The sequence below is a fragment of the Ornithodoros turicata genome, chromosome 4 (genome assembly GCF_037126465.1).
Source record: "Ornithodoros turicata isolate Travis chromosome 4, ASM3712646v1, whole genome shotgun sequence".
Classification (NCBI taxonomy): Eukaryota; Metazoa; Arthropoda; class Arachnida; order Ixodida; family Argasidae; genus Ornithodoros; species Ornithodoros turicata.
In genome coordinates, this window is record NC_088204.1 from 6,338,058 (window position 1) to 6,363,195 (window position 25,138).

Sequence of the window (25,138 nt, forward strand, 5' to 3'; positions counted from 1 at the left end):
GCGTCAGCGACGCCTTTAAACGATAATTCCCTTCCATACGACGGTGCAAGACGACTAACTTGCTGTCGCTACTTTGGTTAATGGTGATCGTATAGTTTCAAAGTGTTGGAGTCTGGTGCGGCGATAGTTTCTGTGTACGCTTTTGAAATGTTGGGCTCAGCGGTACTCTACGTCATCCCATGGGTCTCTGAATTTGGCGAGAATACAATGATGTGCCTCAAAATGAGGACCTAAGTCCTACACTCTTAGAAATGAACTTCATCGCATAGCACGCTCTTAGCCAACCATCATCTCGAATGATATCGTTATCAGCCATGATTTGTTGAAAACGGAAGGTGTATGCCTTTTTTGTGACACTTATGCTAGTCATAATTGTCACAGAAAAGGCGTACGCCTCCCGTTTTCAACGAATCAGCGAAGATAAGGATATCATTCGAGATGATGGTTGGCTAGGAGCGCGCTATGAGGTGAAGTTCATTTTTAAGAGTGTAATGCGTGAATATGAGATCAGCGTACGTACGTCTCTCCAAGAAAGGGAACAAAGTCTATGCTGAACGGTGCTCTCTTAAAAATGAACTTCACCACATAGCACGCTCCTAGCCAATCATAATCTCGAATGATATCGTTATCTGCCCTGATTTGTTGAAAACGGGAGGCGTACGCCTTGTTTGTGACACCATAAGTGTCACAAAAAAGGCGTACGCCTCCCGTGCTATGCGGTGAAGTTCATTTCTAAGAGTGTAGGTAGGCCGGAATGCTCGAAGAGCTCAAGTCGTGGGGTGACTACGAAACAAAACTTCTCCCGCGGTGTCTAAGGGGCGTGTAGCTCTCTAACGATTGTCGATGCAAAATATCCGTAGGTGCACAATGATACTGGGCCTGAAGTTTCCATGCGTTTCCAGAAAGTGCCAATTAGTGCGGACGTCTTCTCAAAGGAGACTGGGAATCGATGCGGGGCTTTTGTCGGCATCGATTGGCACTTCTCCTTTTTATAGATAAAGACGGGATGAGGTCGTGAGAGCAAGTGCGCTCGTGTTTTTAGCGACTAACATCGAACACCTACTCGACATGTGCTGTCGTGAGCGTTTTCATGTGCAGAAGCACACGTAGTGCACAGTTTATTCGCGTTACAACACAAGTCTCATGCTGCATCGGCAAAATTCCAATTCAAACTGATTATGGAAACTTGATCCAGATTCTCAATGGAACATACTCTGCAGTGAAACATGCGCGTCAGTTGTGTATGGCCGTATATAGCAGCGACCCAACAATATCCAACTAGCTGCTTGTCAAGATCGCCTGCGACGCGGTCCGCAATGACTTGGCCACTGGCTTCTCCTGGCTTCTCGTCTATTGTCGTCAGATCCACGATATGTAAGGCAGGAGGGATCAATGTATGGAATGAATTCGTTGATTCGATATAGCCAGACGATGGCCTTGCAGACGAGAAACTTTGAACTGATACTTTGGATAGAACGCAAGGTAAAAGGTAGAAGTGTACTGACCTTGGGACCTAACCCAGAGCCGTCTGACTTACCTCGGCCAAGGGCTGACGACATAATTCTTCCGTTTCTGAAGCCTATCAGTCGGCACTTGAGGTCCTGAAAGTTATTTAAAGAGATAGCTTTTTAGGGATACTACCGTGTAGGTCCGTAGCTTTAGAGGGCCACGTGGCTCACGTGACAGCACGACGTCACCAAAGATGCAGCCAATTTTTTTATTAGTCTTCAGGTTGAAATATGTTACCTGGCACAACCGAAGGTTTCAATGCGAAAGCATTGTCATGTATCTGCCGAATCTGAAGTATAGATTTAATAATAATAATAATTTGTAACCATTTTACACACGTGGTGAACAATAAGTTTGTTTACTGAAAGCACAAAGCATTTGGAAAGGAGCTGCCCAGAGGTGTTGTCCGCCCCCAAACTCGCTCGTACAAAAAAACAGCAATTAATGTGCAGTACCAGTTAAGACGCGCAGATGGATCTGCAACACGCACGTTTGCGTGATTTCTTTCCGGCTCCACCCTTGTTCTGTGTGGCCGTGATTTGTTTTGCCGCTCCGAATGACCTCGCATCAAGCGCTTGGTAAACTTTTCGTATATTTATCTTCCCTGAGTGCTGACATTAGCGCCGAAAGTTTGTTAATCATTGTTGTGCGCACGGCTTATTGATGATCATCGACGGAACGCTTAGAAGAGGAAAAGGGCAGGAAAATGGCAATCACGTTGCACGATTGAAACAGACAGTGCTGTTTTGAACGCGTTTTGCTGTCATTTATTTGGGCTGGAAATGTTGGTTTATTGAACTACCAAACAGCTTAAATCAGTGCCGGATTTAGGGGTGGGCAGCCGGGGCACTTGCCCCGGGGCTCCCACCACAAAGGGGCCCCCACCAGTAAAGGTCTTGTGTCCGAGGGAAATCTGCTTTGCATGCCTGAAACGCATCCCTGAAACGGAAACTTGGTAAAAATATGTCCTCCGTCCATGCATATCGACCCCGAATAACACATTGGATAGACGTGAATAGAATATTTATTTCACTTGTCTACGAAATGTTCAAAATATGACCAAACCTGACTGCTGAAAAATCTCGGACTAGTGTGCCGCCGTCCTTTAGAAATAAAACGGTGTCATTTATAGACATATAATACACGAATACATAGGATACATAGAATAATACATAGAATACACAAGGGAGCCCCCACAGTATAGTGCCCCGGGGCCCCCACTACTGTAAATCCGGCACTGACTTAAATAGAAGAACATAGAAACCGAATGCAAGAGGGCTATAGTTGTTTGTAACATTTCCATGAGTCTGGGAGGGGTGGTGTGCACACAGGACAGACACAAACGGACGAAATACCAACAAGCACAACTTACCTTGACCTTAGCAGGTAGCTTAAAGGAGTACAGAGGGCCATCCAAAAAAATTTCAGATTAAGACATCTGATGAAAGTGTGTGTGTCATTATACCGAATAGTGCGAAAGGTTTTGATGCGTGCAATTTGTTTCCCAGAAAAAAACTCACATAAACATAGCTCCGCGTTCACCCTTAACTCGCCACTCCAGCTATAACGAGGATGAGGAGGTATGATGGCACGTCACCGATGACGGCATAAGGAGACTGGTTCTGGTTTGCCGGTCAGTGGGGGTCATCGCCTTGTCCCTTTGCCGCCGTAAACCTGTTTTGCTAGTTTTCCCGGAGAATTGGGGATAGGAGGAGCGGCCGAAGCATTACCGAGCAAGGAGAAAGGCTTTATCAGAACCCCGAACAGCCGAGTAGCAGACGACAGCGGTGTAGCAGACAACATTTCTCTAGGCCAATCAGCGAGCGTTCTCCTTATAGCGTCAGCGCGAGGTTCCAGGCAGATCACAGGCTGGTACTGCTCTTCACCACCGTTGCGCAGGGTCGCTTTTTGCGGCGTATTTTAAATTCAATTTCTGCGATAATTATGACTCCGTGGTGTAAATTACTTCGCATGGTGCATCTTACTGGCCTACTTAACAGTTTTATAGGAAGAAAACTGGATGTTAAAAATGACTTCTGTGCAAAGGAGCAACACTAATAATTTCAGCATGGCTATATACTTTCGTGAAAACCTGGGATTTTACAGTGCTACTGACTTTCAGAATGTCCAGAGAATTCGCTCCAGAAAGGCGAAATCCTCATAGCAAACAGGAAGTAAACCACACGTCCCTCTCCGCCACACTCATGACGTCACAGAATAGCGCGGACGACGAAGTGGAGCACATGCTTTCCTGTGCGGTCCGAACGAATGCACGACACGTAAGCTGCAACTGAGACATGAGGCGCCAGGTTCCAAGCGAATGAATTGCAATCGAAGCAGAGACACAAGCAAGCATAAAGACGTTCGTGCAGAAATCGTTCTGAAGTTTTATTCGGAAGTGGAGAAGAGGAAGAAAAGTGTTCAAGGTTGTTCGCTTTTCGTATGAAACGTAATGGAACTGTTTGCGCAAAGGTTAAAAAAACGTGCAGACTTTCACTCTAAGTGCTAAGTGCTACTAAGTGCAGTCACCACTTCAGCAAGTAGAACAATGAAGATCTGCGTGACTGCGCTTCTATTTTTTTATTTTTTTCTTGTGGTAATAAATTTTATTTTCGTTCATATTTGTTGAGGTTTTGAGTTGTTGAAGTGTTCGATACTTACTTTCTTCTTTTGTCGGACTTTCGCAGAATAATAATTGGGAATAGATTTACACGCAAGGAAAAGTAAGGGAATGTATTTCGCAGAACGTTGGGTGCCACGGGTTCTCCTTCACCTTGTCCTCGACAAGCTTGGACATACAGACGGCGTACACGTGAGAAGGTGAACGCTAGAAACACCATCCGGGTTGCCAGATTACTTCCTCGAGCCACATCTAACAAAGTGCGCAGTAAATTCGACCGGGCAGCAACAACCCCCGCGGAAAATGTTTCTCGAAAAGAACAGCTGCCGCCATAAATCTCGTCAGGATATGACATACTGCTGACTACTCTCTTTCCAAAATCACAAACGCGGGTACACTTTTTTGTATATATATAAAACAGCCTGTGACTCAAGCACCATATTTCAACTGCAGTGCGTCGTCTGTCGTTCAGGTGAAACACCTCCTTCCTCGCGAAGTAGTTCACCAATAATTCTTTCGTCTCTCACGTGACCTGCCCGGAGCGCCCTCTACGAATGCCGCCGGAGCTTCTTATCATCTGCTAACATGCGCTCTGAGCTTAAGTGCCTGGAACGGGGGGATTCGTGCACTCAATATTTGTACCTTCCTTCTTCTTCCTTATTTTCCTTTCTTTCTTCATTGTCATCATCATCATCATCATGGTGGCTGTCATATCTCGCGCTCCCTCCCCTGTGCGCCTCCATATTGGCCTTTCATCGCTCTAATACTTAACGATGCACATGATTGAGGGGAGGGTCTCTGTCTTTAACGGTTTGTAGTTCAGAGCACTATCGGCGAGACTTGCTCTCTCGCGGACATAATTTTTAAAATACGCGCAGATATGCGAGGTTTTTTTTTTTTTTCTTGTCTTTATTTACGTCAGGTTGAGTGATGTTGTGGGCGGACAAGTCTAAAGATTGTAAAGATCAAGGAAACCATTCAGGCTGGGAGCGCCCTCTTCATTTTTTATAAGGTCATCTCATGGATTGTGCAGCACGGATAGTAAAAGTTTTATTATTGATGCGCACGAGAGCGATACGTCTTGTAAAAATTTATGGTAAACCCGTGTGTGTGTGTTTTTTTTTTTTTTTGCTTTTAATTTGTGACAAAGCATTGCAAGGGAACTTGGGGAATATCAATTTTTACTTGCGTGTCGTAATAATTTAAAGTGCTCGTTCAATGTTACAACGAAAGAAAGGCCCACCGAACCGCGTACCGCGTGCGTTATTAGGACTCAAATTTTCAGTTTTTACATTTGAAGCGCTGCACACCGTGCCCAACTGAACTTCAGTGATTACGTGCTAGTAAACACACTATGACATAAACGTTGTATCTAAACTTGTTACTGCTTCTCTTAGTAGCATTTTAACAGCTACATTTCCTGCATGAAGTCGAACTTCGTGTTCAGAAAATGAGAACTGAGTTGTTAGTGTATTCCTTTTCTCTTTTTTTTTTGTTCTTTTTTTTTACGAAAGTTCTCATTCCCAAGGTTGCGAAGTAATGCCGGCAGAATCTAATTTGCGAGCGGATAATATTAAGATCAAATGCATTGTGCTTTAATGCCTTAGCCGCTAAGGTGGCTCCAAAAACAAAACTCCAAAGTTTTAATTAAATAATTACTCGGCGCTCCTTACGTCTTTCTAGCTTTGAAACTAAATTAACACTCGAGGCTGTTGCAATCGAGAACGGCACTGTGGAGTTAAAACTATGTGCTTAGTTATTTATTTTCTGTTATAACAATTTTTTGTGCGAGACATTATTAAAATCCAGATTTTGCTCGTACTGTTTTACAGTATTGCTTATAGTGCACGGGAAGACTTCATTAAGCTTCAGTTTTATAGCACTTCTCGATCGCCCACTCGTTGCTTTCTGGTTATCCCAAAGGCGTATATAGTTCGTAGCTGTTGCAATAAAGATTAGGGAAGAACATTCCATTGGGTCCTCCATTAGTTATCGCTCGCTCGCGCGTGCACATGTGTGTGTGCGTGCGCCTTTCGTATCGTTTGACGACATGAGAACGAAACATCCTGTTCTTATTCACATTGTGCTTTGTGTATCATCATTGAGACTTTTTTGTTTTTATGTGACAATCGGCTACGTGTGTGTAAAAGTGCACTCTAAGAAAAAAAAGGAGTAAAATGGGGAGTAATTGCAGCTTCTACTCCCCTAGTCTGCAATTACTCCCCATTTTAGTCCCCTAACCCAACATTTAGTCCCGACGTTTACTCCCCAGGACTGAAAATTGTCACTAAACTTCGCAAATGGTCTCCTGAATGCAAAAGTCTACGTAAATATGTGCGCTTGGTCAATTTGAACGACGTAAGGCTGTATAACTCACACAACGTAGCAATTTTCCAGCCACACATAGTAAGAAACAGGTAGCGCATCTTTCTTCGCAAATTGTGCCCTAGTATGGGGCAAGATTTTATATCACTCGATATATCACGGTTGACGGTTTGCTTCAAAATATCTTCATGCATGCGCACCAATTATGTAGCTGGGACTCTTACAACAGCGCGTGAAATGCGGTCTTCACTCTGTGACATTCATTTACTCCCGAAAGGGACTATTTTTTGTGGCAATGCAATTACTCCCCAAAAGGAGTAAAAGTACTCCTTTTTTTCTTAGAGTGTGGGACAATCAAATCATCAGGTTAAGGTACATGAAAGCAAAACCCTGTGGTCGAGCGCTCCAAATATATCCACCTCAGTCTCAGTATACGTAGCCCCAGTATACATATTTAATGTCCCACTAGAAGAGCAGTCCCGATCCGAAATACCCGCGGCTTTGCTTCGAAAGACTGTACGTAAATGTTTAATACGTGGCAGACGTATCGTCATTAATATAGCGATGCACTTCTCTCATGTGCTTTTTTTTATCACAAGTGTATGTAAATTGCGGAGAGTGGCGCGCACACACGAATATCAACCATGAGGCGGTGAATGGATGATCGTTAGCAAAAGTTGCAAATACGTACACTCTAAGAAAAAAAAAATGAGCAAAATAGGGAGTAATTGCAACTTCTAGTCCCCTAGACTGCAATTACTCCCTATTTTAGTCCCCAGGACTGCAGATTGTCACTGAACTTCGCAAATGGTTTTCCGAATGCAACAGTCTACGTAAATATGTGCTCTTGGTCAATATGATGACATACTATAAGGCTGTATAACTCAGCCAACTTATCAATTTTCCACCCACAGAGTAAGAAACAGTTAGCGCTCCCTTCTTCACAAATTGTGCCCTATTTATTTATTTATTTATTATTATACCGCTACAGCGTCCGGGGGCATTACAGTAGGGGGGAACAATGCGAAGTAAAAATACAACAAAGAGTAATTTTAGAAACCCGACTACGCACAAACTGCATACAGGGTTACATGGTATACGAGAGCTGATAAAAGCGCGTAGAGCCACGTTCGTCAACAAGATGGGCAGGCAATGTATTCCATTGAGAAACAGTCCAGGGAAGAAAAAAAGAGTATTTAAAAACATCAGTTCTGCACACATATTCAGCAACTTTTTTGCTATGATCCAACCTGGATGATACATGAGTAGGCGAATGTATATACCGGCAATGAAAAAATGTCTAGGAAGCAAGCGAGCTGGTGAAGATGATGCATAATGTACAAACCCCGAGACTAGGGAACACGGGATATACCGGGATGGCTCTAATGCAGACTTACAATTATAGATGCTATGAAAAAATTTGAGCCTAAGGAACTTTCTCCGAACACTCAGTGAGTCCCACCCCAACATGGCCTATGTGTGTCGGAAGATGTTATATCACTCGATGTATCACGGTTGATGGTTTGATTCAAAGTATTTGCATGCATGCACACGAATGGTGTTCCTGGGACTCTTAGGACAGAGTGTGAAATGCAGGCTCTGTGATATTCATTTAGTCCCGTGCATTTACTCCCGAAAGGGACTATTTTTTGTGGCGATGCATTTAGTCCCCAAAAGGAATAAAATTACTCCTGTTTTTGGGTGGTTTAATTTTGAGGAAAAAATCGAATAGGAAATGAAATAGGAAATAAAAAAAAATAAGGAAAATCCTGTTTTTCTTAGAGTGCGAGAACCTACGTTGCAGCCAACGTATATGAGGTTCTCCTCCCCCAGGATTCTCCTCCAGGTGTGTAACCGGGCGTGCTTTCTCCTTTGCAGGTGAATGTCGAGTAGATGGGCCTTGCCAGCAGATATGTTTCGATCTTCACGACGGGACGTTTGAGTGCGGGTGCTCGACGGGATACAAACTCAGCACCAATGGCTACGGCTGTGACCGTAAGTTACTCTTTGATGCCCACGGTATTATTATTATTATTATTTCTTTTTTGTCTGCGCTAATACACGTGAACGCTATACATAGAACCCGTCTGGGTAAAGGCTGCATAGATATAGTATAACGGGAAGGTATCGGGAAATCGCTGTGGCTGTATCACAAAACTCTTTACTTCTGTTTTTCGTTTTTCTTTCGTTCCTTTGTTTCGATTCCCCCTTTTTTCTTTTTTCTTCCTTCTCCTTTTTGATTCCCTCTTTTTTTTTCTTTCTGCTTCCTTTTCTTTTTCCCCTTCCCCTTTTTCCTTTTTTTTTTCGGAATAGCAAGCCGGCTCTTTGCGTGGCTAATCTTTCCTTCGTTCTTTTCTAACCTGAAGAAGTGCAGGCTACTGCACGAAAGTCTTGTTTTTTATGTATATAGTAAACAGTTGATGCTCTTAACCGTCTTTGTTATTTTTGATTCTTCCTTCTTTTCTTAATAAACATATCCCCCCCCCCTTCAATTCTTCTCTCTTCTTCTTCTCTGTCTCCTTGTGTCTTCTTCTGTCTGAACAAGTTAAGATAATCTAAAGCTAATAAAAGCAGTTTTGACATTCTCAGAGATGGGTACGTTGACCCGGAAAGTGTCCGGATTTTTCGGCGTTTCCTGTCCCTCATTTGTCCCGATTTTTGGGAATATTTTGACAGGAAATCAAGTTGTCGAGTGGCTGTGTCGAAATGAAATCGGAAGTTCTGAGGTCGAAAAAAAAAATCGAAAATCACCGCTCCATCATTCCTCTCAGATGTACCGCTACTTTTTATGCATACAGGACCCCAGAAGCAGGCAAGAACGACTATATACGGTATCAAAGCATCTGGGAAGTTGCAGTGCCCATTTCTTTTTCCCATTTACGTACCCATTATCGCGGCAGCAATGTCCCACCATCCGAAAGCGCGACAATGCGACAGGGAGCGTGCCGCTAAGACGTCGACGTCGCAGAAGTCATCCTGACTTAATCCCTTGCACGCACATTTGCTCGCATTCAGATCACACTAATGTTCCATGTTGCGACAGCTATACGCAATCCTTTCTGTATGTGCGAGCTTGTTTTCGTCGTGCGCAGTGGGAAAAAGTGGCATCTTTGTCGTTCATAATTTGCGCCGTAATTATCTTAGCTCCCCCCTAATGATTCTTGCGCCAACAGAACCTCGCGCAAACAAAGAATTGCGGGGATCCGCATTGCGCGGTGCGGGACTGAAAAAGTCCCATCGCACGTATAGAACTCATTACCCTTGCATTACGCCTCACGTGGTAAGCATCATAATACTACGTCTTCGTTTTGTTCCCTGTTAGAGGAGGAACAGACGCGACGTAATCATAATTAATGGCGCGAAAGCAACGTCTATTACCGCTAAGCAAAGCACGCCTTTTGCCTCTTCTCTCACTCTCTTTTTTCTTTCTTTTATCCTTTAATTTTTCTCTCTTTCTCTCCCGGTGAACCGCGTGTCATGATTTCGATTTGTAGAGCAGCCCGTGGTTTTACATTTCCTTTTTTTTTTGTTTTTTTTAGAAAATGTTCTCGGTTCCTTTACGTTCGAGGGCATTATCGCCGACGGAGGTTCCTCCTGTATTTTTGTGTCCGGGTCTTAAGGTAAATGCGATATTAATGTGACTGAAAATTAGGCTTTGTGCGGAGCAAACAACGGACGTGCGCTTCATAGCTGCGCTGGTTCCTTTCAAAAGGTTCCGTTCAAATGTTGGCAGTTTCCTATGAAGTCGACCCAGGACGTAGGAACACCCCCGAGCGGATTATTGTTGTTAGCGGCTCGGAATTGCGCAATTAAAAGACTAGAAGTGGCTCTGACCTCGAGAGACAAGGCAGTGCCCTGATTTTCGTCAGTTGTTCTTTCTAACGTAACATGTAACTTGAGGACTAATCTGAAAAAAGTTCTACACTGGAATCTTTAGTAAGAACTGCAAGATGTCTGCTGGATGTCTTGCGACATCGGTATTGTTCTAGTACGTCGGAAATTTGCAGAAAATTGATATAAACATGTGTGCTATAACCAGTGCATAATGCGTTGGAAGTTTACGACCTCTCCTGTTTAAATTCGATTCCTTCTTGACTCACGTTTTTTGATGGTATCCCTTAATTTTCAGCGTTGAAAAGTACCATAAAAGGTTGAAAGGTCCGCTGTTCATGGGTACCATAAAAACACCAATCAATCAATAAATAAATAAAGGTACTAATATGAACGTAACGGATAGTAGAGTCAGATCAAAAGAACGTCAGGACATGTTCATTGGTCCGAGTGGCCAATGCTCGAACCCAAGAGTCTGCGCTCTCTCCAGGCGAACAGTTTTTCTTCTCTATCTGGATACTGCTGTGTAACGATACCACTGTTGGTTATTATGTATAACACAATATAGCAAGAACAATATCATTTCTATCGTTTATTAAATTCTTCATGAATGCACGTGATGAGGAAACGCTCAGGAAGATGAATATGCCAGCATTGTAACTGTAAGCAAGTCGACGAAGCCTTTCACTATATTATACAGTAATGGCATGTCGTGATTTTCTTCCTTCACATGAACAAACATGTAATACACGACGACATTTCCTTTCATAAATGGGTCGGATTCGGAAAAAAAAAAGTTTCTCTATTAAACCAATACCCATAAGGAGAAAATTCACGTCCCATTTAGTATAGTTACAACGATTTGCCTGCGTCGAAAATAAAGATTTTATGCGCAGCTGTGCACACTTCCTGTGCAGTTCCGCTATGTAAACTTCAACGTCAAAACCCTACGCTCGCTATATTTCATCAGAAGAAAAAAAAAAAAAGAGAGAAAGAGAGCGAGGAAATGCGGCATCATCATGGAGGAAGGAAGAGAAGAAGGAAGTCATCGCAAACTCGTTTTGATGGCAAAAAACTGGTAGGAAGCAAAAAATTCGTATAACCCAGATTGCCTGGCGCGCCACATGCACCCAAGTGCTTTCTGAATAGGCCTCGCGAAATGATGTGTTGCATGTTAGAGCTGCACAGCGCGCCCTTGCGTGCAACTGACGCAACTCGAAAGGTGTTTTCGGCAGCTAGTTTGTGCAAACGGACCACCGTATTGAGCATTTTTCTAAGCGATTTACCGAACGAAAAAGCACACTAACGTCGAATTTAGGAGAAATGCGCTCTGAGTGTTTTGTTTTTGTATTCCATTTCAGACATGATCTGGAACACTTCTCTCTGTTATTTGCTGTTCTATATCAGAGAGGTGTTATCGTTAAAATTTGCCCTGTCGGTGGGTCATCAAATGCGGCGTGGAAAGTTCGGCGTAGGGCAACCGTCACAAATGAGAAACACGCAAAGAAGTAGAAGACAATTCTTTGAGTATACACAGAGACGACACGAACAACTTCTTCAACCTCAACTTCAAAAATGTCTTCTTCTACTTCGAGTAGTCTACACCAGCTCGCTTCCCTCGTGATTTGATGTACAACACAAAGAACTTTGCGTGCAGTTTGTTTCACTCGGTTTCCCGCTTTCTACGCATATTTTACAGTTTTTAACCCAAAGCAGAAATATCTACGCCTGATCATTTCCACTCAACTGCGATCCGACGTTTGCATTAGGTAGTATATTTTGTGGTAGACTTGGTTAAAGACGGAATGCGCTTTTTGGTTCTGGAACGAAAACGTTACCTCGGCATATTGCATTCAAGATATTATACCTATTTTCGTTAAAATTTGATAAAATAACTTGTAGTTCGTGGCAAAAGATCCCTGCAGATAAATGTTGATCGCATATTTTTCCGCGACCTGCTTTTTTTTATTGCAGTTTTCTTTTTCTTCTTTTTTTGGGGGGGCATGGTTACAGAAACAGCCTGTATATTTTTGCATACAGGTTTTTTTTATCCTTTGCATTTTTTAAAAGCTGTTAACAGCACTAATACCATTTTTGCGAGCGGTTTACGCGGCCATGCGGACGTACTGTGGGAAAGCGCATGTGACTACTGGAGTACTAATTACCTAAAATTCATTAATTAGCTTTTTATTTAGATGTTTTCGGGAAAATGCGAGACAACAGCATTGAAGGCAATCATCGACGACGTCGAAACCCCGAGCATGTACTCTGAGATATAAATCGCCAAAGTTTGGTATGCAAATTGTAAATGAGACGAAACCAGAACTATGCACTCCTCGAGCGCAGAAACGACATGGCTTCTGCTTACTTCAGCCGGAAAGCGGCCAGTCTGGCCATTAAATTCGCGCCTACTCCAATCAGCTTCATGGCTGCAAAACACGTGACCCTCCGACCCGGACGCCCTTCCTCTCTCTCTCTCTCTCTCTCTGCTCGAGAAGTGCGTGGTTTCGGTTTTGGCTCATTTGCATACCAGCTCACAGGAAAAAAAGGTAGAATTTTCTACACATCTAGGTAGAGCTGTGTTGCAACCACATTTCTACTCAAACCAGTTTTACCTTTCGGGTATAACTGCAGAATAGAAACAAACTAGAGAGTCGAAACTGTCGTTCTACCAGCTTGGGTAGGAAATTGGGTACCAGCTTGGGTACCAGCTTGGGTAGGAGAGAGGAGAAAGGGAAAGGGACGCCGCCGCTTGTACCCGCGGAGAAAAAGGCACGCGTGGATTGGCAGTAGTACTGTCGTTCGCGTAGGGTAGGGTAGGGTAGGGATTTAAAAAAAAAATGGTAGAATTTCCTACACAAGCTGGTAGATACCAGCTTGTGCAGAATAATTCTACCTTTTCTTTTTTCTTTTTTTTTTTCTAGGCGAGAATGTTTGACGATTTATATCTCAAAGCACGTGCGTGTTTCACGATATTTAAAAAGAGGGTAGATTTAAATAATGACTGGCTCCGATTCTGCTACCTCGTGCTTCCCCGAACACACCTAATGAATATGTTAATTAATGAGTTTTAATTAATTAGTCGTCTAGTAGTATAACCCTCATAACCCACCTGTGAGAACCGCAGCACCTATGTTGCTCTCATAGTTTCATTATAAAAATTCTGTAAAGAATAAAAAAAACACGCCCTGTGTGTCGGTTGCCCTTTGGGTTGATCATCCACAAGAATCAATATGTCACAGCTTGTGGGACACCAGTCGTACGCGCGGAGTTCGCAAGTGATCGCGCACACATATTTGTATTCTGTTCGATGTCATCTTCTGTGTAGGGTCCACATTACTACGCTGCTCGGAAACATTGGTTTACCGCAAGCGCAGCATTTCAATGAAAATCCCCAGACCTTATTACTTCTCTTGTCAAAAGAGTTTCGAAAGCTCAAATGCGCCACACAAGGGGGTTCCTCCTCAACCATTCGAAGCGTAAGCAGATTTTCTCTCCCGACCTCCTCCAGTTAGTTTGCCGACAAAGCTAAGGAACGAAAGCCAGGTGTAAGGACAAGAAGGAAAACTTCCTCCCTGTTGTCGAAAAAAAAAAAGAACAGTGAAAGACGCAACACAGATCGAACATCGTCGATCGACAGAATCACAAAAGAAAAAGGGCACAGACCAATTCCCAGGTGGCGCGCACAAGACCGCCGCATCCCATTGGGTGACTTTCGGTCACGTGAACCTTCCCCTCGCCCTCTCTTCTTTTATTTTGTTTTGTTTTCTTCGCAGTGCAGGGTAGTGGTCTCTGTCCAATTTTTAATCCGACTATTTCTGGAGGGTGCCAATGCTTTTATCGATTTTCTCTTCCTACTGTCCCCTAGTTGCACGAGAGGGTGTTAGTGTAATTTTTGTTGTTTCGCGTCCCTGCGACAATTGCTTTCGTTTCGTTTTGTTTCTCTCTCCTTAGTTAGGTGGTATTAGCTCGGGTGATTTATGCATCAATACGGCTTGCTTGTTTGAGAAGCGTGTTTAATAGAACAATTTATCTCTGCGCGTTATCGCAACGTGAAATTTACGTACTGTTGACACTATGGATTTAGAATTGTACGTTTTTCGTGAGGTATGCTTGTATATACTTCAAAGCCGCGAAAAGATTAAATTAACGAATCAGATGTAACTTACCGAAAGGGCTCTGCTTCGCTGTCATTACGGTGGACACGTTCGGTGCATTAATGTGCTTCAGGCTTTCCCACACGCAGTGTGACATTGCAGTGAAGCAAGCTTACCGGTGGCCGCTCATCTGTATCGTTCGCTATTAAGTTTGAACAACGTTTTCGGCAATAGCCCCGACATATTAAGTAAGCGGTATGTGGCTGTCAATTTTAAATTGTAAGTTCATTGTACATTGAGGGCGTACAGTGCCTTACTGCAACGACGGGCGTTTATTGAGACGGACACTTAGGTACTCGTGCCATTAATCGAGGAATGTCCAATCTGAGTCAAGTACGGCCAACACGAGTAATAAAAAGGTAAAAACATTGAAATTACTGTGTTCATTATCGTACAAATTTTCACGCAGTGCGCTGCACGCGCTTGTAATAAACACAGCTGTTTCAGTGTTCTTATCGTTTTATTACTGGTGGTATATTCATCAGCGGTCTTTTTAGTTACAATATTTTTCAGAACATGGGGGTGCGTTTAGTTGTGTTTCTATGCTTGTTCGAAAAGTGTTCTATTAGTTACGTCTTTAGATCTTTGTTTTCTTCCACGGAGTGTGTTTGTAAGGTCAATTACATTTTGGCCAGAGGCATGGCCGAACAGGTTGAAGCGATGCAAGATGTTAGGATGTAAGATTTCTTATGCAATTGGAGGCCTTGTATGTATTTGTCCTTGTATGTTGTTCCAGCCTCAGAACATCAGTTCTCTCAGGTTGAAGCGTCCCGCTCGTTGACGGTAGCCGAGGTCCTGCTGAGGACTGGTACGTCGTGGTACCCCTTCCTGCTGTCCTCTCTCCATCTGTCCACGTGTGTACGCAGCTCATGGCCACAGTTGCTTCGCGGCGCTAACACGAAATAAAAAAATACATTTTGCGAACATTGCTCGCTGAATTAGTGCATACACTTTTTTTTTTTTTTTTTTTTTTGCAGTTTTCAATTTCTCTTCATAGCCCTGCGACGAGCTCTGACGTGCCCTGCACTCTTGAAACAGAGCTTGACCGCATAGCACGCTCAGCCAACCGCGTCATCCCGAATGACATCGTTCTCTTTCCTGATTTGTTGAAACCGTGTATTGACACGGAAGACATCCTCACGGAAGATTCTAGTGGAAGAAAAAGCGAGAACACTGCTCACGGAGCCGAGGTTCCGTCCCGTGCTATGTTGAGCATTCACACGGTGCCGGAATATAGGGAGTGGCGTACGGCGCACTTAGCAGACGACACGTAGCAGACGACACCGTCAGCGTCATTTCCTGTCGTCTGCTACGGAATAGCATGTGACTGTGTCGCAAGATATACCCCGCGGTTAGCAGTGTACGTGAAAACACTCCGATGAGCGCATACGTAACAGCAGAAAGCTACGACGTTTTCCGCACCTTCCGCTGTAGCATTCTGTCGTCCGTGTGAATAGACGGAAATTGTCATTAAAGGTCGTACGCCCCCTTTTTTCTACACATCAGGAGTGATATCGATATCATTTGTGCAATGGCTGACCTTCATCATGCTATGCGGTCAAGCTCCATTCTTAGAGTTCGACCGTCTTCTGACGCCTTAGAGTTCTGTACAAGTGTAAATCCTGCTTATGTAATTCAATTTACATTCGCCTGTGACAGAAGCTAAGCTTGGTTATCTCCCTTAGGAAACGTATGCTACCCGCCGCAATCGCTCCCTAATTCTCAACTCCCCCACCCTTCTCAGCTCGGCCGCTGAATACCTTCCCAATTTGCTCCCACAAATCCTTCACATCCCTATCGATTCCCTTATCGATGTACTCTTAATCCTTCCATTCTCTCGAGCCGTCTTATCAGCGAGTATTGAGATCCGATGCGGTTTCTATGCTAATTAATGGTCGAAATTCTCACACTTGTTTTCTTTTTCTTCCGCCATCGTTAAGCTATTTCTTCCCTCAGGTCGTTTTCATATTAAATTCCAAATCGTCCGAAGGGAGCAGCTCATCACAGCTTCTACGAACATCATCCTTTGTGTGGCTCCGTAAAGTTGCTTTCTTTCTTTTTTTTTTTCTTTTTTAATTACGTTGAATTTTCGTCACTAGCGAATTCTTTCGTGCAGTACATTGTGCGGAAGTTATGCAGATGCGGGCCCTTTATGCTCTCGGCTGCGTGGCTGGCATTGAATGCCCAGTCACGTCCCAGGCACGTCCGCCCTAATAATTTTGTGTACCGTTTAAATGACTCAGAAAATAACGCGGTGCTCGAGATGTCCCTATTGTGATTCGGCTGGAAAGAGTTGCAATGCCTTCGCCGCATTCCTAACTTAAAATGAGTCGACCCATGACAATGTATAATCTCCCGGGTGTTGTCGGTTTGTTATTACTACTTGTCTTTACGGTGCGAACATTTTTTTTTTTTCGCGTGGTTGAAAAAAAAAAATGTCTGCTGCGCTGCGAACTATATAGCAGACAACTTACCATCTTATTTTTGTAAGAATTGTAATTTTAACTGTACACAAAACATGCGTGACGTGCTCAAATAATGCGCGTGATTTTTACTATAGATTTATGTCTGCGCATTATCAGTGGATGGTTCACCGCTGAGCGGAGCTTCTATCACGTTCTTTTCTACTAGTATCATCATGATCATCATCATCACGGTCACGGGCGTCGACACTTTGTGCGTGTATATCATAAGTACTACAGGGGTGGCGCAACGTCCTGAATTCAGGGGTTACCCCTGATTCCAACCGGCGCCCCTTTCAATCCCCCACCGCCTCCACCAATTCATGCACGGGTCGCAAAAATTCGAGGCAGTCTGAATGATAAAAAGTGGCAAATGCTTTATTGTTTTCGTCTTGTACATAGACTGAATGTATATTGCATTATTTGCATATGATTGTTTCAGTATACAAAATAATAACAAAAACACACCACGCAAGCCCTATCTCTGACTGTATCACGGCATCCGAAAGACTCCCGCTCTAAAGCTCTTCCGCGAGACGAAATCCTCGACTATATGCTGGCAATTTAATCGATTCAGGAAAAGACTTTATGGCATTTTATTCCCACGTGGCACCTGAGATAACACTTTGGCGCCTCACCTCCATGGGAATTTTGCGCCCCCTTCACAAATTCAGGGGGTCTACAGTAACCCCTGTAACCTCCCCCTCCGCCGCTCCTGTTCAGTATACACATGAAGTCCGTCCGTACACATTTGAATTGTCTGCTTCTAGAGCAGAACATTCTGCCCATTACATTTTCCGGTCGTTGTGTGTGTCTTAGTTTAATTCATACTTATACTAACATTTACAAACATCTATAACACACTAACATCTATAACGTTTTTAATTCTGCTTCAAATTCCTTGTTACGATTGGAATAAAGTATCGTATAAATTGCGCGCAGCCAAAGTTCAAACAATGACAAATACGAAGAAAGATCAGTCGATCCAATAAGTGGTAGTTAAACAATGTCAGTATATGACTGTTAATAAAACAATTTCTGGCTAAGATATGTACGAAAGAGCAAATGAGTGAAAACAAGGATGACACACAATAGCGCTGCTCAAACACGCTGTTTACCATGTAAAAAAAAAAAAAACGATTATTCTTAGAAAAACATTTTTGACACATCACCCATTCCCCCTTTCCTTTTCTGTAGACACTTTCAGGAAAGCATACTATAAAAAAAAATGTTATTTTATTCCATTTGAGGATTAGATGCGTTACCGCAACCATTACTTCCATTCAGAAATAAATGCGTCAAAATTTATGCGAAATTTCGTGATATTCGAAGTGCCGGGGAATAAATTTCAGGGTGAATCTTGGGGCCAAAAAAGGAGCACTCGCAATCTACGAGATACAGGCTGGAACTACTGCCCGATTTGTTTCTTTTTTTTTTTTTTCCCTTAGAGTGCAGGATTGAACACAACCGCATACATTATTAATAGGGTTCCGCGTTCTCGGTATTTATTTTTGGGCGGATTCGGCGTATGGTTTTCGGTGTTTATTGATTTCCACGAAATCGGCGTTTTTCGATGTTTTTCCTGGGGTGTACATGGTTTACCCGACGGTTACCGGCGAATAGAAATCACAATGTAATTTCCGCATGACGCGCTCATTGAACATGGCGTTGTTAGCTGCGGGGGCGTTTTACGGCTCACGAAAACGTAAACGGACATATTTCACGACCATCGTATTTATGTATGGTTTTCTGATGTTTTTTTTTTGATTGCGTGTTAGCGCCGCGAAGCAACTGTGGCTATGAGCAGCGTACAGATGAGGACAGACGACAGCAGGAAGGAGTGGGGGACAGGGGGATTAGTATGCGTCCTGGGCCGACTTCAAGGGGAACTGTGCCGACATTCGTCTGGAAAGTCTTCGGAAAACCCAGGGAAAACCTCAGACAGCACAGTCGTAGGATTCGAACCCACCACCTCCCAGTCTTCAGCACGACCTTGGTTACCACCAACGAGCGGGACGCCTTAGCCCACTCGGCCATGCCGCTGGTGTTTTCTGATGTGCATCAACAACTTGCTGGGCATGTGCAGCAATTTATCTCTGTCATGCCCTGGAATGCCCCTCTGTATTCGATGTTTTTCGAATAAAACCGAATGAAGGAAAAAAATTACCCGGCGTATGTTTTTCGGTGTTTTTCGATTAAAACCGAAAAGGCGGCACCCTAATTATTAACAGCTAAACGTAACACTTAAACATTGTACCCAACAACACCGTGCGCCGTTTCTTCAAAAGTCACCCATACGTGCAACTGCGCCGCAGGGAAATAGTGCCCAAAAGTGCCCCGATATTTGCGCCTAAAGTTGTCGATTTATTCCGGACTCGAACGAGTGCTTCAAATGAGTTACTACTGGCGGCGATATGCAGAGCGAGCGCCCCCTGTAACTAATTAATCAAGGACCCGACCGCGCGGTAATTAAAGGTGTCAAACGCGAATGCCAAGAATTAGCTAATTACCGAATTTCCTACGCAAAGTTTATTAATGGGAAGAAGCCGAGAGGTCCTTCGTCTCCTTCGCGACTTACGGTATGTAAATGTCTACGGCATTCTCTCCTATTTTCCGTTTGCTTTAGTGTCCCTTTATGATAAATACGCCGTACCATATTGGGCTGCGACGGCGGTCTGTATTATGTGCAAATAAATTAATAAACTATAATCGCCTCCAGTAAGCTTGTTTTTTCCAATCAACCATTTGACACGAGGTCTCTTGCGTGCACAAAATGCCGTAACATATATCTCTGAAATGTCGGAAAAGAAGATAATTGGCTCAACAAGGATTGTGTGTGTGTGTGTGTTGGGCGGGGGGGGGGGGGGTGAATATTCTTTTTTTTTTTTTGAAGAGTAGCAAGCCAAATACCTATTGAGGTCATCCCAATAGGTATTTGGCTTGCCCTCAACACTTAAAAAGAAGAAGGACAAGAAGAACAGATGATCAAGTGGCAGGGCGTCACGAACCAAAGATTAGTCAAAACCCAGGATAGATATATGTGCTTGTATTTGAAGCTTTTTTTTTTCATACTTATTGTTCGGAAACGCCGCTTAACTGTGCGTATGAATTCAAACTATTTGAAAGAAGAAAAAAAAAGTGCGCGTAACTATACATAGCTACAATATTTCCGACAGCGCGGTAATTCCGCATTTTCGATTACGGAAGCATTGTTTGTGCCAAGTATGTATTTCTGGCATTTACCTTGATACTTATCAGAAAAATAAAAAAAAAAGAAACTAGGAAACCGCCGGAAATTAATAGGTGCCACTGTCCCACTTTCTAGTAGAAATCTATGATAAAACAACGAGAAATATTAGCCGAGGCGGGCTACAAACAGGGACGACACAAACACATCGGCTTCCAATTATAAGCTGTCGTGGCGTGGCGGTAGCATACATGACCGGAAATCGGAAGGTCCGGTTTCGAGTCCTGGTGTCAGCGCCTCTTGCCTGAGTTGTTTGATTTAAATCTATGAGACTTTGTCCGTTGCCTACAACATCTAATATGGTAAGGTGGTCGATGTTGAAGACAGTTCAACTATTTTGTTAATAGCAGTCAGAATAATCGCCTAAACTGTACCATAATTCGTCAACTTAATCCCCAAACCTTTGAGAAATGATCCACAAATTACTGTGGTGCTAAATCGGATATTTATGTCGTACGAGCCAAAAATGATCGGCTACATATCTTCATCAACTTACCCCACCCTATGGATAAGTTGAGAACATCAAAAAATTAATGCCGGGTTAAAATTTTGTCTTTTGTTTGGGCCAGCCGAAACGGTCAGCCACGAGTAATGCACATGGAAACACAGGGCAGTGACACGGCATCATAACCGCGAGGTCGTATTTTATTAGCCGAGGAGCAGAAGTGAGCAAACGGGAAGTCAATGGTTGCGAAAGTTACAGATGGGACAAAAAGAGGCCCCCCTTACCTCGACCACATCTTCAAAACAGCGTCTGACGTCTTTCTAAAAATCCACGTGCAGAACGTCAACACGTTACTTCAAAGCCCAGACAACGACTGTTCTCACCCTGGTGTCACAGACGAGAAAAAAATTATTGCTAAGAAAATGTCACGCGAAGAACCCAAACTGTCCTCAACTTGCCCCCCGTCTTCAAGTAGCCTCACTTTACCCTACTGATATCTCATTTCGACATCGCTTTTGTATAACGACACAGCGTTCTCTCGCAGGAATTGTCCTCCGATGCATATTTTCTAAAAAGACGACAGCCGACGTCGTGCTTCTATTTTATTCCGAGGCAGAATACGAAGAGAAAAAGATTAATCGATTAACTTCGAGAGATTATAGATTAAACATAAACGGCATGCAGACAGGGACAGCGGGTATAGTTACTTTACGTCGAAAAATGAGCGAGCAACGCCACCAGCAAAATACAAAATACCGAATATACTATAAAGGTGAGCTTCGGCGAGATGATGGCATAATTTTATTCCGGAGGCAACTATTTACATGTCTCCTTATACTTTCCTTTGTGTTAGTTCTTCGCCTCTTTCTTCCGAACTTCTTATTCCCGCCCTTATTAAATTTCCACGCATAGTCGTGGAAGAGACTAATTTGATTTCATCTCTAATTACTTTTTGAGGAACCCGGTCTGTCTTTGAGTATAGTTCTTGATGCCTGTGTTTCTATTCTTTCAGCGTTGGAAGCCAATGAGAGTGTGCCCTTATCTCCGGAAGAAACGAATAATTCTACAGACAATTCTTCGAAGAAGGTCCCCGGGAGTTCCGAAGCGCCCACCACACCAGGGGTGCACGAAAATATGCAGCAGGTGGTTCGGAGGAGAACGCACGCCCCTTTGGAGGCTGGAGGTGAAAGGGACTATCTTGCTATACATTTGCTTCAGTTGTTTTCTTAAAGCTTGAGGAGAAATCACGCGTTATCATTTAGAATAAAACGAGGCCTTTTCTAAACGTTGCAATGGTGCGCAAATATGAGAAAATACGCGTGCCTTTTGTGTACAGATTCAATTACGAAAATAATTATAGTTTTGCACAGTGTGAGTACGAATTTATTACGAACATGGAGTGGTATGTTGCAAAAAGTGGCGGGCGAGACAAAGTTTGTCTGCCCTGGCGTTTTCGAAAGTCGAAACGTAATTCGGTTAACATTGGGTTTTTTTTTTTACCCGACATAGCCTGGAGCAGTAGGTATTGAATATAATCAGGTTTTATCCAACAAGAGCTATAATTTAATTTATACAATCGTAGATAAGAATAACAAATTTTCGTGGTAGTGTTTGTAGATTTTAGATGTTCTAAGGCTGCGGCGTGATGTTGTACAGTAGTCCCTTAAGGTTAGTCATATGTACTGATATAAACGGCAATAGTGTGTGAACATAATGTACAGAGTCGTAATATTCATTAAGACACTTACATTACATACATTCATTAAGCAGCTTTGACACACGGTGAAGCCGAGCTTTCGTAGAAAAAGAAACCGCATTCTTTCAAAGCGTTTCAAAGCGTCGAGGTTAGTGTAGTTTCCCTTTCTTTTATTAATAACGCGTCCTGGAGTAGCCAGTCCCGAGTGGCTCGAGACTACCATCTCCATTTTTTTCTTTTAAAATCAAATCAAATCAAACCGCATGCTGTTTAGATCGAAAAAGTTTGTTTTGGGTTCTAAAAACACATAAAGAATGGAACTATTAAGTAACTATATTCAATAGTACCGTATAAATATTTGTACTCTAATTGGGGGGGGAAAAATGAAGCTTGAAGCTGTCTGCTAATCCTGGTACACTAGACCCTAATTAGTTAACACTAATTAACACTAATCACTAATCCTTAATTAGCTCAGACCTTCGGGTTGTTTAATGGGCACCTAATCAAACATTCACTATTATTATTATTATTATTATTATTATTTAGTCTGTTCCGTTATTGGTTTTGTTGGTTTGGTTTCGTTATTGAGCATCATTATACTCATTGATCGAATAATGTGTTCCCGCTTTAAAATTTCGAAAAATTTCTAAAACATTCCGCTCCATCAGATTCCAACTACGAGAACCGTATCGACGAACTGTTCGACGAAGATGACCTCAACCTGAAGCCTCCGGACCGAAAACGTTTGTCCCTTTCGCCCCGACCATCCGAGGCGACGGGAGCATCTCTGCTCGACCAGGACGGTGCTGACGACGACCCCGAAGAAGGCGACGCCAGGAAACGTCAGGACAACGCTGACCGTTACGAGCTGCTCAATACGGTCACTGTGACAACGACGCCGACGTCGAAGACGTCGCGCGAGGTCTTGCAGTACGATGCTTCGTCGTGCGACGAACTGCTTTGCTCCAAGGAGGGGCGCTGCGTCCAGGATGACGTGAGAGGGGGAGTCCGTTGCGCCTGCAGGTTGGGAACGACAGGGCCTTTCTGTGATGAAGGTCAGTGTGGAATAACCGAAAAGCATTGAAAGGGAATTTATATTTAAAAAAGTAAGATATACACTCTTAAAAATGATCTTCACCACATAGCACGCTCCTAGCCAACCATCATCCCGAATGACAACGCTCTCGCCCCTGATTTGTTGAAAACGGGAGGAGGAGCCTATTCTGTGCCGTGCATAATGACACAAAATAGGCTCCGCCTCCCGTTTTCAACAAATCAGGGGCGAGAACGTTGTCATTCGGGAAGATGGTTGGCTAGGAGCGTGCTATGTGGTGAAGTTCATTTTTAAGAGTATACTTACATATTTTAAACTTAGTCACCATAGAGATGGTCCCCTTCGGAAACTATACGCTTAGCAAAGCGCTTTTCCACTGTCCGAGTCGCTTTTCTATGTCTTCTTTGGAAACAGCAAGGACCTGTGCTTGAACCTGTTGAACATCCTGAGATATTGTCCCTTCCAACAGATTTTTTATTTTTGGAGTCAAAGGGGTGTCGCCAAGGTGACTAAGGAATTGTGAAAAAGTCAAAATACAGTTGAACGAATAGAAGCTGGCCAGTTCCGGAGATCCAGACGAATGTGAGGAGACAGCCCCTTGCTGTTTCTAAAAACGACTTCCGCAAACGTTTTGGACAGTGAAAACACCGCTGGGCTCAGTGCATGGTTTCCGGAGAAGACCTCGATGGTGACTAAGTTTCAGATTAGTAAACCAAACCAAAAACCAAAACCAAATTCATTCTTGATATTTTTCATTTGTCCACGTAGAACCTGAAAACCTCATCTGCCTATTACTAGTTATTGCAGTGTTATGTAGAGAATACTCTGATTTAATACGTAATTTTCTGTGCGTGTCTTTAGAGGTGGAAGTTCGATACCCACGTTTCGGAGGATCATCCTACCTCTCCCTGCCCGTGTTGAAGAACGCCCACAGGTTAATGCAGATCACCCTGCAGTTTCGACCGGAGTCGCACGACGCCATCTTGCTCTACTCGGGCGAAACTCCCGAACTGGTTGGAGACTACTTCGCCGTCCTTCTCGACAAAGGATTCGTAGAGTTCAGGTGTGTTATTTCCTCCCGATTGTCTCACTCAGTACAGCACTCACACCCAAACTTTCTCTCTAGCTATTCCTACACCACGACGCTGCTAAACGGGTGGCTAACTCATTTCCAGTCCAGCCCTCACTCAATAACGCTTTACTGACCATACTATTTTGTACCTTTGCCACCGGACTTTCTTTTCCAACAACCTGACTTTGTACACACTCGTGTTCACACCCCATGTCCACACTCACACATTCACTTGCTCGTATTTCGCCGACTTGAGAGTTATAATTTATTATTGTGTGCACATTACGAATCATTGGAATCCACACGTTTTGAAATTCCCGCGCGAAGAAGCGTATGCGCAACATCAGTGTGACGTCAGCATGACATAAGTGTGATGACACTGTGGCGACACGGAGGCGTTGCCTTTCATATGCCCTCAATTGTGTCAATGATCTGCTTCGGTCGGTCGCCCGCGGCGGAAAACGCGTATGCCGGCACAGAATATGTGGAGAGGGGTGTGGAAGGGGATGTTCACGGGTGACAACCCTGGGGAAACGTCATGGGGACGTCACGCGAGCTCATGAGGGCTCATGAGGAGCTCGTGAGGAGATTCTCCGGCTCTCTCCTACTCCCCGTGAGTTAGAGTCCGCTTCCGTCTCTCACGACAATATAAGTATAACTTCGGGAATACGTCGGTTTCAAGCGAAAAGGCTCGCGGGAGAGTTGTTTGTAATCAAATGC

General features: G+C 43.5%; 1 protein-coding gene across 1 annotated transcript in view; it reads left to right on the top strand.

Moving 5' to 3' along the window:
• The window catches only part of LOC135390867 (pikachurin-like), a 91,970-nt gene that overhangs the window by 54,058 nt on the left and 12,774 nt on the right, over positions 1–25,138 (top strand). The window contains exons 2-5 of the mRNA XM_064620813.1: positions 8,333–8,449; positions 21,609–21,779; positions 22,961–23,347; positions 24,208–24,409. Of these exons, the coding sequence (XP_064476883.1) occupies positions 8,333–8,449; positions 21,609–21,779; positions 22,961–23,347; positions 24,208–24,409 (877 nt within the window). The remainder of the gene's footprint in view (positions 1–8,332; positions 8,450–21,608; positions 21,780–22,960; positions 23,348–24,207; positions 24,410–25,138) is intronic.